At 66.1% G+C, this 13,343-nt stretch overlaps 2 protein-coding genes across 4 annotated transcripts in view; both read left to right on the forward strand.

Annotated features, from left to right (window-relative positions):
- The first annotated feature begins 1,840 nt into the window (after positions 1-1,840).
- Positions 1,841-8,874, forward strand: ARTN (artemin). Of its 2 annotated transcripts, none has more exons than XM_069862918.1 (4): positions 1,841-1,971; positions 6,542-6,612; positions 6,741-6,930; positions 7,593-8,874. In XM_069862918.1, exons 2-4 carry the CDS (start codon positions 6,547-6,549, stop codon positions 8,027-8,029), a joined length of 693 nt encoding a protein of 230 aa, XP_069719019.1. In that variant the 5' UTR covers positions 1,841-1,971; positions 6,542-6,546; the 3' UTR covers positions 8,030-8,874. The 2 variants fall into 2 exon arrangements, with proteins under 2 accessions (XP_069719019.1, XP_069719017.1); XM_069862916.1 differs by lacking the exon at positions 1,841-1,971 and adding an exon at positions 2,947-2,983.
- Positions 8,875-11,047: 2,173 nt separating this feature from the next.
- IPO13 (importin 13) overlaps positions 11,048-13,343 on the forward strand; it is a 35,151-nt gene continuing 32,855 nt past the window's right edge. For both annotated transcript variants that reach the window (XM_069862951.1, XM_069862952.1), the window contains exon 1: positions 11,048-11,202. In XM_069862951.1, coding sequence (XP_069719052.1) covers positions 11,134-11,202 — 69 coding nt within the window. In that variant the 5' untranslated portion in view covers positions 11,048-11,133. The remainder of the gene's footprint in view (positions 11,203-13,343) is intronic.

A 13,343-nucleotide genomic window follows, 5' to 3' on the forward strand; every position in this document is an offset into this window, starting at 1 on the left:
CACACAGTGCCACGAGGAGGTCTGGAGCCACTCCTGGCCACAAAGCTTGGCCAAGCTGCCTGTAGCCGGAGCAGAGCAAGGGACCAGAGCCGCACAGTGCCACGCCAGGGCAGAAGCTGCACCTCCAGGCTGGGTGCCACCTCCACCGTCCCTGCTAGCGGTGTCCAGGATGGCTTAGCGGCCGCCGGCATCAGCACATTTCCCAGCAGGTGATGCCGCAGGAGGGACGTGGGGAGTTGTCATCCCTGCGCTAGATAATCCGACGAGATGAGCCAAGATGAGGTGGCCGATGGCTGGCGTGGCCGGCCGGCTCTCCGTGCTGCAGGACTGCAGGATGCAGGTCTGCCGTGCAGCAGGGAAGCTGTTAATGCCCGGCAGGGGATCCATGTGCTGGGGCAGCCCCACGGGTGACCAGGGCGTCAAGGATCTGGGGCAGCCCCCACAGGCAACCAGGGGGATCCAAGAGCTGGGGTGGCCCCCACAGGCAACCACGGGGGGTCCAAGAGCTGAGGTGGTCCCCATGGGCATCCAGGGGGATCCAAGAGCTGAAGTGGTCCCCATAGGCAACCGAGGGGGCCGAGAGCCAGGGCAGCCTCCACGGGTGATGAGGGGGTCCAAGAGCCAGGTCAGCCCCACAGGCAACCAGGTGGGTTCAAGAGCTGGGGCAGCCCCAACAGGCAACCAGGGGAGCCCAAAAAAGCTGAGGCAGCCCCTATGGGCAAGCGGGGCATCCAAGAGCTGGGTCAGCCCCCACGGGTGATGAGGGGCTTGAGACCTGCGATGACCAGGTCATCCCAGGTCAAGAGAGATGGTGCAGCCCCCATGGGCAACCGGAGTATCCAAGAGCCAGGGCAGCCCCCATGGGCAATGGGGGTCCGAGAGCCTGGATGACCAGGGGGTCCAAGAGACATGGGGCAGCCCCCATGGATGATGGGGGGTCCAAGAGAGCTGGGGCAGCTCCCACGGGCAATGGGGGGTCCTAGAGTCGGGGCAGCCCCCACAGGCAATGAGGGGTCCAAGAGAGATGGGGCAGCCTGCATGGGCAATGAGGGGTCCAAGAGAGATGGCGCAGCCCCCACGGATGATGGGGGGTCCGAGAGCCGGGGCAGCTCCCACGGATGGTGGGGGGTCTGAGAGCCGGGGCAGCCCCCATGGGTGATGGGGGGTATGAGAGAGATGGGGTAGCCCCCACAGGTGATGGGGGTCTGAGAGCCTGGATGACCAGGGGGTCCGAGAGCCAGGGAAGCCCCCACAGGCAATGGGGGAGGGGGGGTGGTCCGAGAGAGCCAGGGCAGCCCCCACAGGCAATGGGGGTCCAAGAGCCTGGATGACCAGGGGGTCCAAGAGACATGGGGCAGCCCCCATGGATGATGGGGGTCCGAGAGCTGGGGCAGCTCCCACGGATGGTGGGGGGTCCTAGAGCTGGGGCAGCCCCCACAGGCAATGAGGGGTCGAAGAGAGATGGGGCAGCCCCCTCGGGCGGTGGGGGTCCGAAAGCCGGGGCAGCCCCCGCGGATGATGGGGGGTCGGAGAGCCGGGGCAGCCCCCGCGGGCTCCCCGCGTCCCCTGCGCGCAGCCCGGCGCTGGAGCGCTGGCCCCGCTCCAGCCGGGGCGTTACATAAAGCGGGGGAGGCTGCGCCGAGGCAGCGGGAGATGCCGGGACGGGCGACAGCCCGGGGCTCGCAGCCCGCCCGGACGGCTCCGCAGCCCGGAGGGCGATGAGGGCCGGGGGGCGATGAGGGCCGGGGCGGCGGGGGGGGAGGTCGCCCGGCTCGGGCTGCTGCGGCCGTTGGAGCCGAGCGGAGGCGGCTCTGGGATTTGGCACTTTTGCAAGAAGCACTCGAGAGCCCCGGGATGGACGTGGAGGGCCCTGGGCGGTGACGTAAGGCCTCGCAGGGGCTCGGCTCGGCTCGCCGGCCGGCACTCATGTCCCCCGAGCCTGCGGCGGCCCCGGCGGAGGCAGGCAGGGAGGTAAGGAGCCCGCGGAGAGCCGCCCCGGCCGGGGAGCACCGGGACGCGGGCGGGCGGGGAGGCGGCTCCTCCTCCGGCCGGGCTGGAGCCCGCACCCCCATCCATCGCCCCGCCGGGGCGGGGGGGGGGCTCTGACCCCGGCGTCAGGTCCCCGTGGGGCTCTGACCCCCTCCCGACGATCCTTAAGGAGCGCTGCCCCCCTTCAGTGACGGGCGGGGGGGGGGCTCCCTGGGGCTCTGTCCCCTCTGAGGTTCCCCCGTGGCTCTGTCCCGTGTGTCCCCCTCTCCTCGGATGCCGGTGTGGGGTCCCCGCGGCGCTCTGCCCCCCCTCCCGACGAAGGGCAGGGGAGACCCATGGAGCTCTGCCTCCCCCCCCTTCAATGATGGGCGGGGGGTCCCCGTGGGGCTCTGCCTCCCCTCCCGACTCCGGCCGTCGGGTCCCCGTGGGCAGCTCTCCGGGAAGGACCGAGCTCGCCCCCGAGGGCGTCCGTGTGTCCGTCCTGCCAGCGCTGTCGGGGCGAGGAGCGTCCGTCCGTCCGTCCGGGCTGCGTGTCCGTCTGTCCGTCCGGCGGGGCAGGGAGCTGTCGGGGACCCCGGGGGACTCGGAGCGCCGGTGGGGTGCGAGGCTCGGTGGGAGCTCGGTAGCGGGGGCCGGGGCCGCCGGCGGGATCGCGGGGCCGTTCCTGCTCCCGGTGCCCGTCGGGCTCCCGGGGCCGGTACCCGCCCCGCCGGTCAGGTGACGGCGGCTGGAATTTGACACCGGCGGCGGGAGCGGGATGGAGCCGCCGCTGCCCCTCTCGGCGTGGACCGGGACCCGCAGCGGGACCCGCACCGGGGGCACCGGCAGCGGGAGCGGCGGCCCCGGGACCCCGCACCCCCGGGAGCGGCGGCCCCGGGAGCCGGTGCCGGCGGGGCAGCGCCGTCCCCCAGCCGTGCCCCGCCCCGGTGCGGCGGCTGCGGGCGGCGGGGAGCGGCGGCGATGCGGGGCGGCGCGGGGCTCGGTCCCCGCCGCGGTGAGTGCGGGACGGGGCGGCGGCGGCTCCTACCGGGGCGGGGAGGGGGGGGACGCGGGACACGGTCGGGGTTCCCTGCACGAGCAGAGACGGCGCCGCCCGCCTCTTCCCGGGGCTCCCGCCCCCTCGGGCACGTCGGGCCGGTCGGTGCCCCGGGGTGGAGGTGCCCGGTGCCCCCCCCCGGCTTTGCTTTCCCCGGGCTGGGGGCTGAGTTTGTTGTCGCCCGTGTGCCCCACGTGTCCCTCCCCGGCCTCCCCCGGCTCTGCGGGGCGGGTGCCAGCCCCGCGTCACGCGTGCGGTGGCTTTCTCACCTTCCCCCCCCCCCCGCTCACTCCTCCTTGCCCGGGGATGCCGGGCTCCACCGGTGCCCTTGGGGGGGCTCTCCGGGCATCCCCCCTCGCCCCTCCCCGGGGCTGGCACTGAGCGGTTCCCCAGCACAGCCCCCCAGGTGGACGCACTTGGCGAGCGGCTCCTGCCTCCTCCCCGCGGTGCAGCCCACGGGGCACCCGGTGCCCCCTCCGCATGGGGGGTTGGGGTCACCCGCACAGGGGTCCCCCCCCGCCAGCTGCTGCTCACCCCCCACCCCGGGCAGGTCCTCGCATGGATGGGCCCGATCCTGACCCTGGAAAGGGTGTTACGGCCCTGGGAAGAGCTGCTGTGCCCGGTAACGGCCCCGGCCTCGCAGGAGACGGGGGGCTGCCGCGGGGTGCAGGGCTGCCCCCCCCGGGGAAGGCAGCGCCGGGGGTGCGGGAGCTGCCGCGGACGCACGGAGGCTGCCCTCGCCCGGCGCCCCCCGGCAGAGCTGCCGCCGCACAGCCCGGGGCCGTGCTGCCGCCGGACGGGGGAAACCTGAACTGCACCCCCTGCTCCGCACCGGCCCATCCCATCCCATCCCATCCCATCCCATCCCATCCCATCCCATCCCATCCCATCCCATCCCATCCCATCCCATCCCATTCCATCCCATCCCATCCCATCCCATCCCACCCCATCCCATCCCATCCCATCCCATCCCATCCCATCCCATCCCATCCCATCCCATCCCATCCCATTCCATCCCATCCCATCCCATCCCATCCCATCCCACCCCATCCCATTCCATCCCATCCCATCCCATTCCATCCCATCCCATCCCATCCCATCCCACCCCATCCCATCCCACCAAGTTCCATGTTATTCTGCCCCATCCCATCCTTTCCTTTCTTGTCCCATCCCATCCTATCCCATCGTTTCATCCCGTCCCGTCCCGTCCCGTCCCGTCCTCTCTCATCCTGTCCCATCCCATCCTATCACATTCCATGTTATTCTGCCCCATCCCATCCTCTCCTTTCTTGTCCTATCCCATCCCATCCTATCCCATCCTTTCATCCCATCCTTTCATCCCATCCCGTCCCGTCCTCTCTTGTCCTGTCCTATCCCATCCTATCACATTCCATGTTATTCTGCCCCATCCCATCCTCTTCTTTCTTATCCCATTACACCCTATCCCATCCTTTCATCTCATCTCATCCCATCCCATCCCATCCTGTCCCGTCCCGTCCCGTCCCGTCCCGTCCTGTCCTCTCTCGTCCTGTCCCATCCCATCCTATCACATTCCATGTTATTCTGCCCCATCCCATCCTCTTCTTTCTTATCCCATTACACCCTATCCCATCCTTTCATCTCATCTCATCCCATCCCATCCCATCCTGTCCCGTCCCGTCCCGTCCTGTCCTCTCTCGTCCTGTCCCATCCCATCCTATCACATTCCATGTTATTCTGCCCCATCCCATCCTCTTCTTTCTTGTCCCATCCCATCCCATCCCATCCCATCCCATCCCATCCCATCCCATCCCATCCCATCCCATCCCATCCCATCCCATCCCATCCCCTTCTTTCTTGTCCCATCCCATCCCATCCCATCCCATCCCATCCCATCCCATCCCATCCCATCCCATCCCATCCCATCCCCTTCTTTCTTGTCCCATCCCATCCTATCACATTCCATGTTATTCTGCCCCATCCCATCCTCTTCTTTCTTGTCCCGTCCCATCCCATCCCATCCCATCCCATCCCATCCCATCCCATCCCATCCCATCCCATCCCATCCCATCCCATCCCATCCCATCCCATCCCATACCACCAGGACCCTGGTGCCGAGGGCCCGCAGCGGCACAACTGCCCGCAGGATTGGGGAGCAGGGGGACTCCTCTCCATGCCAGTGGGGCAGAGGGCCCCCACCGGGGGTGTCAGCCTGGGACAGCCGTGCCCTGGCTGCGGCGGCTGCTGTGGGGCCACAGGCCACTATGGGAGCGACGTGTGCGTGGGCTGCGCTCGGCCAGGCTGGGCGGCCCAGTGCCAGCCCTGCCCTCAGCAGGGATGCGTCCTGCCCGGTGCACGGCTCTGGAGGAGGCACATGGACTTGGTAGTGCCCGTCACAGCCCCTCGCGTGGCCACTGCAGGGTGGCATTGGACACGGCATTCAGAACTTGGGGAACATCTGCTAGGATGCTGAGGGAACTGGGGGAACTTGTTTTGTCTCCTTGTCTCGCTGCTGCCCAGCTGAGTCCCTTTGTATTTTGGCAAGGAGCACTCTCCTCAGCCTGTCCCATCCCAGCTTTGCTATGGAAACACCTGGTGCTAGCCAGGGCAAAGCCATGGAGGGGACAGGGGTAGTTCCTATTGCAGGATGCCACCAAGCCCCAAGGGGACAGTCCCATCCCGAGAGATGGAGCAGATGGGCCAAAGAGGGTTCAAGCCACCTTCGGAGACACCTCTGGGGGATCTTGGCCTGGGACACTGGGGCACAGGCCTGGAGGATCTGAGGAAGGAGATGCAACATGTAGCTGCAGCCTGGGAGTTGTCCTGCACCTCCCTGGGGATATTGTTCCCCTGAGACCATGCTGGCTGCTCTGCTGGGACAATGCTCAACAGGGACCAGATTCCCCTGTGCGTGTCGGGGAGCCGATGCAGGACTGTGAGTGAGCCCAGCGTGGTGTCCCACACCCAGCTCTGTCCCCACGGGACCTGCGTGCCCATCCTGCCCCTCGTGCCCTTGCTGGCCCAGGCTGCGCTGGGGCTGTGTCCCAGCTCCCCGCAGGCAGCGGGCAGGGAAGCCAGTGCCATGGATACACCCAGGGACCCTGTGCTAATGGGTTTGGAGTTCCCAAGGTCAGGCTCCCACCACAAGCAAGAAAAACATTCCCAGGGAAGGGCCATGGGAAAGGGCCCCCCCTGCAGTGCTCCCAGCCCCAGCTGCTGCCTCCCAGCCCAGCCTGGCATCGCAGGCCACTCGGACGAGGAGGCAGCCGTGTTCCCCTCAGGAGACGTTCTGGGTGAAAGCTGGGCCACCCCAACTGCCGCGTCCCCGAGAAGGGGTGTGCGGGTGGTCAGGGTGCCTGGCTATGCGAGGAGGAGGTTGGGGTATCACGCAGAGGGTGCAGGAGGTGGAGTGCCGGAGGCAAGGAAGGGAATGGCATGGTTGGCAGCGGCAGGGCGTTCCAGCTCCCATCCTGCCAGCTTGATGTTGTCCCCATCCCTTCTGCGTGGGCACTGACCCCCCCACCTCTGCACTTGCAGCCAGGATGGACCAGCGAGCGGGGCCACCAGAGCCAAGACCTGCAGGACCCACCACGCATTCACAGCCCAAGGTGAGTCCAGGCCAGGCTAGCCACGCTGGCCACACATCCCTGTCCCCATCCCCAGATTCAGGGAGCCTTGTCCCTGCCGTGGGGACCCCGGCTGGGGTCTCACCCTGCTGTGCTGTGCTTTGTTGCAGGAGGGGATGCTGTGGGGGCTCCTCGCCATGCTCTCGCTGCTGGCTGGGCTGGCCGCGGGCACCCTGCGAACGCCGCACTGCAATGAGACGCTGGATGTGGCTCCCACGCCGCGGGGCATGGCCACTGCCAGCCCGGCTGCCGAGGACAGCGTGGAGGTACCGCTCGCCGCTGCCTGGAGCCAGCTGTACGGTGCGTGTCAGAGCAGGGATGCCACCCTGGGGTGGGGAGAACCCACGTTACATGCACGACTCGCAGCCTGGGCACAAGCACAGGGCACGGGGGGGATGTGAGCTTCAATGGGGACCCCCGGCACGTGCCTCGGGGACAGGTGTGGGGTGCTGAATGCATGAGACCTAAAAGGAAGTTGTGGAGAGGAGGGTGCTGGGCTCTTCTCCCAAGTGACAGGGGGCAGGACTAGAGGGAATGGCTTCAAGCTCCACCAGGGGAGGTTCAGGCTGAACATTAGGAAAAAATATTTCATGGAGAGGGTCATTGGGCACTGGAACAGGCTGCCCAGGGAGGGGGTTGAGTCACCTTCCCTGGAGGGACAGGTGGACGAGGTGCTGAGGTGCATGGTTTAGTGTTTGATAGGAATGGTTGGACTCAATGATCCAGTGGATCTTTTCCAACCTGGTGATTCTATGATTCTGTGACCCCACGATTTGTGCTGGAGATGTGGGTAGAGCTCTGGGGTGAGAAGGTGTTTGGCCAGGCACCCACCCACCCGTGGGCACCCAGCCCGTGCTGTGGAGGGGTTGGTGGGTGACGGCGAAGGCGGATGAGTTCCGTGGGTGCTGGGAGGGTGGCAGGTACGGGACAGGGTTTGACGGTGCCATCTGCTCTACGTGCAGGGGACAACGTGACGACAGGTGGCCCGGGCACCACAGAGCTGGCAGAGGACCTGCTGCTGCGCGCCGAGCGCTCACCGCCGGGTGCCAGCAAAGCCAAGAAGGGGGGACGGAAATCCGCGCGGGGGTCCCGCGGGCGCAACTGCCACATCCGCAACCTGATGGTGAAGGTGCGTGACCTGGGTCTGGGCTTCAACTCGGACGAGATCGTGCTCTTCAAGTACTGCAGCGGATCCTGCCACCGGGCGCGCAGCAACTACGACCTGACGCTGGGCAGCCTCCTGCGGCAGCAGCTCATCACCCCAGGGCCGCAGGAGCGGGTCCTCAGCCACCCCTGCTGCCGGCCCACCCGCTACGAGGCCGTCTCCTTCATGGACGTGCAGAACACGTGGCAGACAGTGGAGAAGCTCTCGGCGGCCGAGTGCAGCTGCATCGGCTGAGGAGGGGGCTGCCGGCTCGGCCCCAGCTCAATGCACGCTGGTGCATCCTGGCTTGTGGTGCCCGGCAGCGCCGATGCTCGGAGGAAAGGTCTCCAGAGGCAGGTGGCCCTGGTTTTACGTGGCCGTGAGGGACCAGAGCAAGATGGAGCCATGACGGAGGGTGGGCAGCTGAGCCTCATCCCGCTCACTGCTGCCAGCTACATGGGGTCCTGCCTGGGTGCAACCCAGCTCAGCCTTGGGAGAGGAGGTGGAAGGAGTATGGAGCATCCCTGCTGCTCACAGAGGTCTCACCTGTGCCCCACCTGGACTGGTGCTGCCACACCCCTGCTTTAGAGGAGCTGGGGCAGGCGTCACCCAAACTTCAGAGCGGGATGGCAAGGAGGCAAAACCTCCCTGTCCCCTCGGGCACCCCGGGGCTGTCGATGGCCGGAGCTGCCCTGCGGGAGGAGGTCAGGGATGCAGTGGGGCCAAGCTGCACCTGAGCAGGGTAGGGGAATCCACCCTTGGGTGGCACCAGCCCCTGGTGCTCTGCAGGACAGCGGGGCACGGGCACCCTCCAGGACCCCTGCCCGACTGCCAGAGGGGTGGCAGGGTCCCCCCTGCTGCCCCCGCGGTGCTGAGGCACTAAACTATTTATTACTCTAAATTATTTATTTATTGTTCTTGAGCGGCAGCTCCTATTTATGACTTTGGGCCCCCGGGGGCCGGGTGTAATTTAACCCCAGCGCTGCTGCAAAGCCCTGGGTAGCGCCCCGGCCCTGGTGCCCCGTGCCCCCAGCCCCTTTTTTTCTATGATTTGTAATATTTGAGGGATAAACTCTATTTTTGTACAGTCGCCTTTTCCTGTAGCAATAAAGCGATGGGCTGCGTGTCCAACCGCTGTGTGTGCCCGTGATGGGGAGGGGGGTGCCTGGTGTGTTGCACACTGAGGTCTGGCAGTGGGAGGGGGTGCAGAGAGGGGCTGACTCGTGGTATGGGTGCCCAATTTGTTTGACTCCCGTGCTCTGGCAGTGGGGATTGCCCTGTGTTTTGAATAACCCATGGGCTGACAACAGGATTGCCCAGTACGTTGGATACCTGTGGGCTGGCAGCAGGAGGTGCTTGAAGAGTGGGGCTGCTGCTGGGTATGCCTGGTGTGTTGGACACACGCAGGCTGGCAGCAGGGATGCTCAGTGTATTGGACACTCCCAGGCCAGCAGCGGGGACACTTGGTGAATTGGACACTCGGTGTATTGGACACTCGGTGTATTGGACACTCCTGGGCTGTCAGTGGGGATGCGTAGTGTATTGGACACCTGTTTGCCAGCATCAGGAATGCTTGGTGTATCGGACACTCATGGGCCGGCAGCAGGGATGCTCGGTGTATCGGACATTCCTGGGCTGTCAGCGAGGATGCTTAGTGTGTCGGACACCTCAGTGTGCTCAGTGTGCTGGGATGCTCGGTGTGATGCTCGGTGCGATGCTCGGTGCGACGCTCAGTGTGCTGGGATGCTCGGTGTGATGCTCAGTGTGCGGGGATGCTTGGTGTGATGCTCAGTGTGCGGGGATGCTCGGTGTGCTGGGATGCTCGGTGTGAAGCTTGGTGTGCTGGGATGCTCGGTGTGATGCTTGGTGTGCAGGGATGCTCAGTGTGATGCTCGGTGCGATGCTCGGTGCGACGCTCAGTGTGCTGGGATGCTCGGTGGGATGCTCAGTGTGCTGGGATGCTCGGTGTGCTGGGATGCTCAGTGTGCTGGGATGCTCGGTGTGAAGCTTGGTGTGCGGGGATTCTCGGTGTGATGCTTGGTGTGCAGGGATGCTCAGTGTGATGCTTGGTGTGCGGGGATGCTCGGTGTGATGCTCAGTGTGCTGGGATGCTCGGTGTGATGCTCAGTGTGCTGGGATGCTCGGTGTGCGGGGATGCTCAGTGTGCTGGGATGCTCAGTGTGATGCTTGGTGTGCTGGGATGCTCGGTGTGATGCTCGCTGTGCGGGGATGCTCGGTGTGCGGGGATGCTCGGTGTGCGGGGATGCTCGGTGTGATGCTTGGTGTGCTGGGATGCTCGGTGTGATGCTCAGTGTGCGGGGATGCTCGGTGTGCGGGGATGCTCGGTGTGATGCTCGGTGTGCTGGGATGCTCGGTGTGATGCTCAGTGTGCTGGGATGCTCGGTGTGCGGGGATGCTCGGTGCGATGCTCGGTGTGATGCTCAGTGTGCTGGGATGCTCGGTGCGATGCTCAGTGTGCTGGAATGCTCAGTGTGGTGCTCAGTGTGCTGGGATGCTCGGTGCGATGCTCAGTGTGCGGGGATGCTTGGTGTGATGCTTGGTGTGCTGGGATGCTGCATGTGCTGGGATGCTTGGTGCGATGCTCGGTGTGTGGGGATGCTCGGTGCGATGCTTGGTGTGATGATCAGCGTGCGGGGATGCTCGGTGTGATGCTCAGTGTGCTGGGATGCTCGGTGTGATGCTCGGTGTGCTGGGATGCTCGGTGTGATGCTCAGTGTGCGGGGATGCTCAGTGTGCTGGGATGCTCGGTGCGATGCTCAGTGTGTGGGGATGCCGGCTGTGTGATGCTCAGTGTGCTGGGATGGTCGGTGTGATTCTCAGTGTGATGCTCAGTGTGCGGGGATGCTCAGTGCGATGCTCGGTGTGCTGGGATGCTCGGTGTGATGCTCGGTGTGCTGGGATGCTCGGTGTGCGGGGATGCTCGGTGTGTGGGGATGCTCGGTGTGATGCTCGGTGTGCTGGGATGCTCGGTGTGATGCTCATTGTGCGGGGATGCTCGGTGTGATGCTCGCTGTGCGGGGATGCCGGCTGTGCGTGCGCCGGCAGGGGCCGCTCTCCCGGACTACGGCTCCCGGCGTGCGGTGCGGCGCCGGTAGGGCCGGGGCTGCCCGCGGTGCCTGCGGGGCCGGGGCTGCCGCTCGGGGCGCCGCTGGGGCCCGTCCCGCCCCGCCCGCCGCACCGAGCCCGGCGGCACCGAGCCGAGCCGAGCCGAGCCGAGCCGAGCCGAGCCGAGCCGAGCCGAGCCGCCACCGCCCTCTCCGGGGCGGGGAGGCGGGTCCGGCCGCGATGCGGCTGCCCGAGCGCCGCCGCCCGCCCGCCGCCGCCTCCTGAGCGCAGCCATGGAGCGGAGGGCGGAGGCGCCGCCGCCGCCGCAGGGGCTCGACTTCACCGTGGAGAACGTGGAGAAGGTGAGCGAGCCGCGCCGAGCCCGCCGCGGGGATGCGGGGAGGGAGCCGGGCGCTCCCCGCGGCGAGGAGGGGGCGGCGAGGGAGCGCCGGGCTGGGGGGGCAGCGTCCAGCCTCCCCCTGCCCGCAGCAGAGCGGCGTCCATGCCTCCCCGCCTCGCCTCCCCCTGGCTTCGTTGGAGGCAGCGTCTATCCTCCCCGTGCCCGCCCCGGGGGCAGCATCCATCCCTCTCCCCCCTCGTCCCGTCCTGCCTTCATTAGGAGCAGCACCCAGCCTCCCCCTGCCCGCACCTAGAGCAGCATCCAGCCTCTCTCCCTGCCCGCACCGAGAACAGCAACCATCCCTTCCCCCTCGCCTCCCCCTGCCCGCACTGGGGGCAGCATCCAGCCCCCCCGCTTCTCGCCTCCCCCTGCCCTCATCAGGGGCAGCACCCAGCCTCCCCCCTTGCCTCCTCCTGCCTACACTGGGGGCAACATCCATCCTCTCCCAGCCCGCGCCGGGGGCAGCATCCATCCCTCCCCCCTCGTCTTGTCCTGCCCATACCGAGGGCAGCATCCATCCTCTCCCTGCCCTCATCGAGGGCAGCATCCATCCTTCCCCCCTCACCTCCCCCTGCCTTCACTGCGAGCAGCATCCAGCCTCTCCCTGCCCTCATCAGGGGCAGCATCCATCCTCCCCTCTGCCCGCACCGAGGGCAGCATCCAGCTTCCCCCGGCCCTCACTGGAGGCAGTATCCATCCCTACCCCCTCGCCTTGTCCTGCCCGCACCGAGGGCAGCATCCAGCCTCCCCCTGTCCTCACTGGGGACCGGGAGGACGACCCACTGGGTGCTGTGCGCCAGGGCAGCCTGGCAGTGGGGAAAATGATGTGGCAGAAATGGGAGCAGAAGGGAGGAGTTGTTGTCTCCAGCGAGTGTCCTTCTGGATCTCCGGGCAGGCAGAGCCCACAGGTCCAGTCCTGGCTGCCCTCGGCATCATCGGTGTCTCCATCAGTCAGGGAAGGGGCTCTCGCCAGGTGCTGGGAATTGTTGGGAGTTAGGGTTGAGAAAAGGCTTCTGGGGGCAGATGGTCCGGCTGTGCTTCTCTAACCCTGGACTGATCCAGCCCCCGTGCTTCTGCTGGTGCTCCAAGTCCTCCTAAGCAGCAGCAGGAGCGAGGTTGTGATTGCCAGAGCCTGGGATGCAGGGAATGGCTACGGCAAACCAAGGCCAGCCGGCATCCTGCTGCTGCTGAGAGGAGCTCCAAGCAGCCTCTGCATGACCTGGGGTTCGTCGTGGAGACCACGGGCACCCCAGTGAGCACTTGGAGGGGCAGCTGGGCAAAACCCCTTTCCTCGGGCCATCTTGGAGGTGATGGGGGCAGGGCAGGAGAGGACGCATCCCTGAAGGGCAAACAGCAAGAGATCGCTTCTCCCTTCTGCTCACCCTGCAGCCAGAAATCCATATAGAGACCGACAGCCTGTCAATCCATAGCTTGATCCCCAGACAGCCAGTGGGAATCCCAGTGTCCTCATTTTTCCTCGATAAGAATAGACTGAGCTCCTTGCCAAAGCGATGCCCACGGCTGTGCTGGTGGGCACAGAGCTGGCGTTTTTCACCCTTCTCTCCCCAGCAGCTTCCCTGTCCTGGTGAGAGGGGTCGGGTCGGGGATGTCGGGTTTGTAACTGGGCACCGGTTGCCTTTGTGGCCCCGGTGAAACAACCCACCTCTTCCAGGGAGATGGGGGTTAACTGATGCCTGGAAAATGCTACATTAATGCAACCTTTTGCAGCTTAATCTGCACATATCCAAGGCTGCTGGATGGTTTTGCCTCCTGATTTCCTTTCTCTTCAGCAGACACAAGCCATTCCTTTGTTTGCACCAACAATGAAGCCTGGGAAGGGTGGGCAGTGCCAGGGTGGGGGGCACCCAGCGCCGGCTGGGCGAGGTGGGGCTGTGCCCGGAGGCAGCTTGTCCTCACTGCACTGCTCTGGATTTAGGCTCCTGCCGCCTGGGAGGAGGCAAAGATGCCCTCTAGGATGCTTCGGCTCCCCTCCCCCAAGCCTACCCAGTCTCTGCAGGCTTTACCATCTTGGTGGTGTCCTCTGAAGATGCGGCTGTGGGCTGCAGTGAGGCTCTGAGCTGCTGGCCGGGGGCAGCAGCACGG

The sequence above is a fragment of the Phaenicophaeus curvirostris genome, chromosome 8 (assembly GCF_032191515.1).
Source record: "Phaenicophaeus curvirostris isolate KB17595 chromosome 8, BPBGC_Pcur_1.0, whole genome shotgun sequence".
In the NCBI taxonomy this organism is placed as follows: Eukaryota; Metazoa; Chordata; class Aves; order Cuculiformes; family Cuculidae; genus Phaenicophaeus; species Phaenicophaeus curvirostris.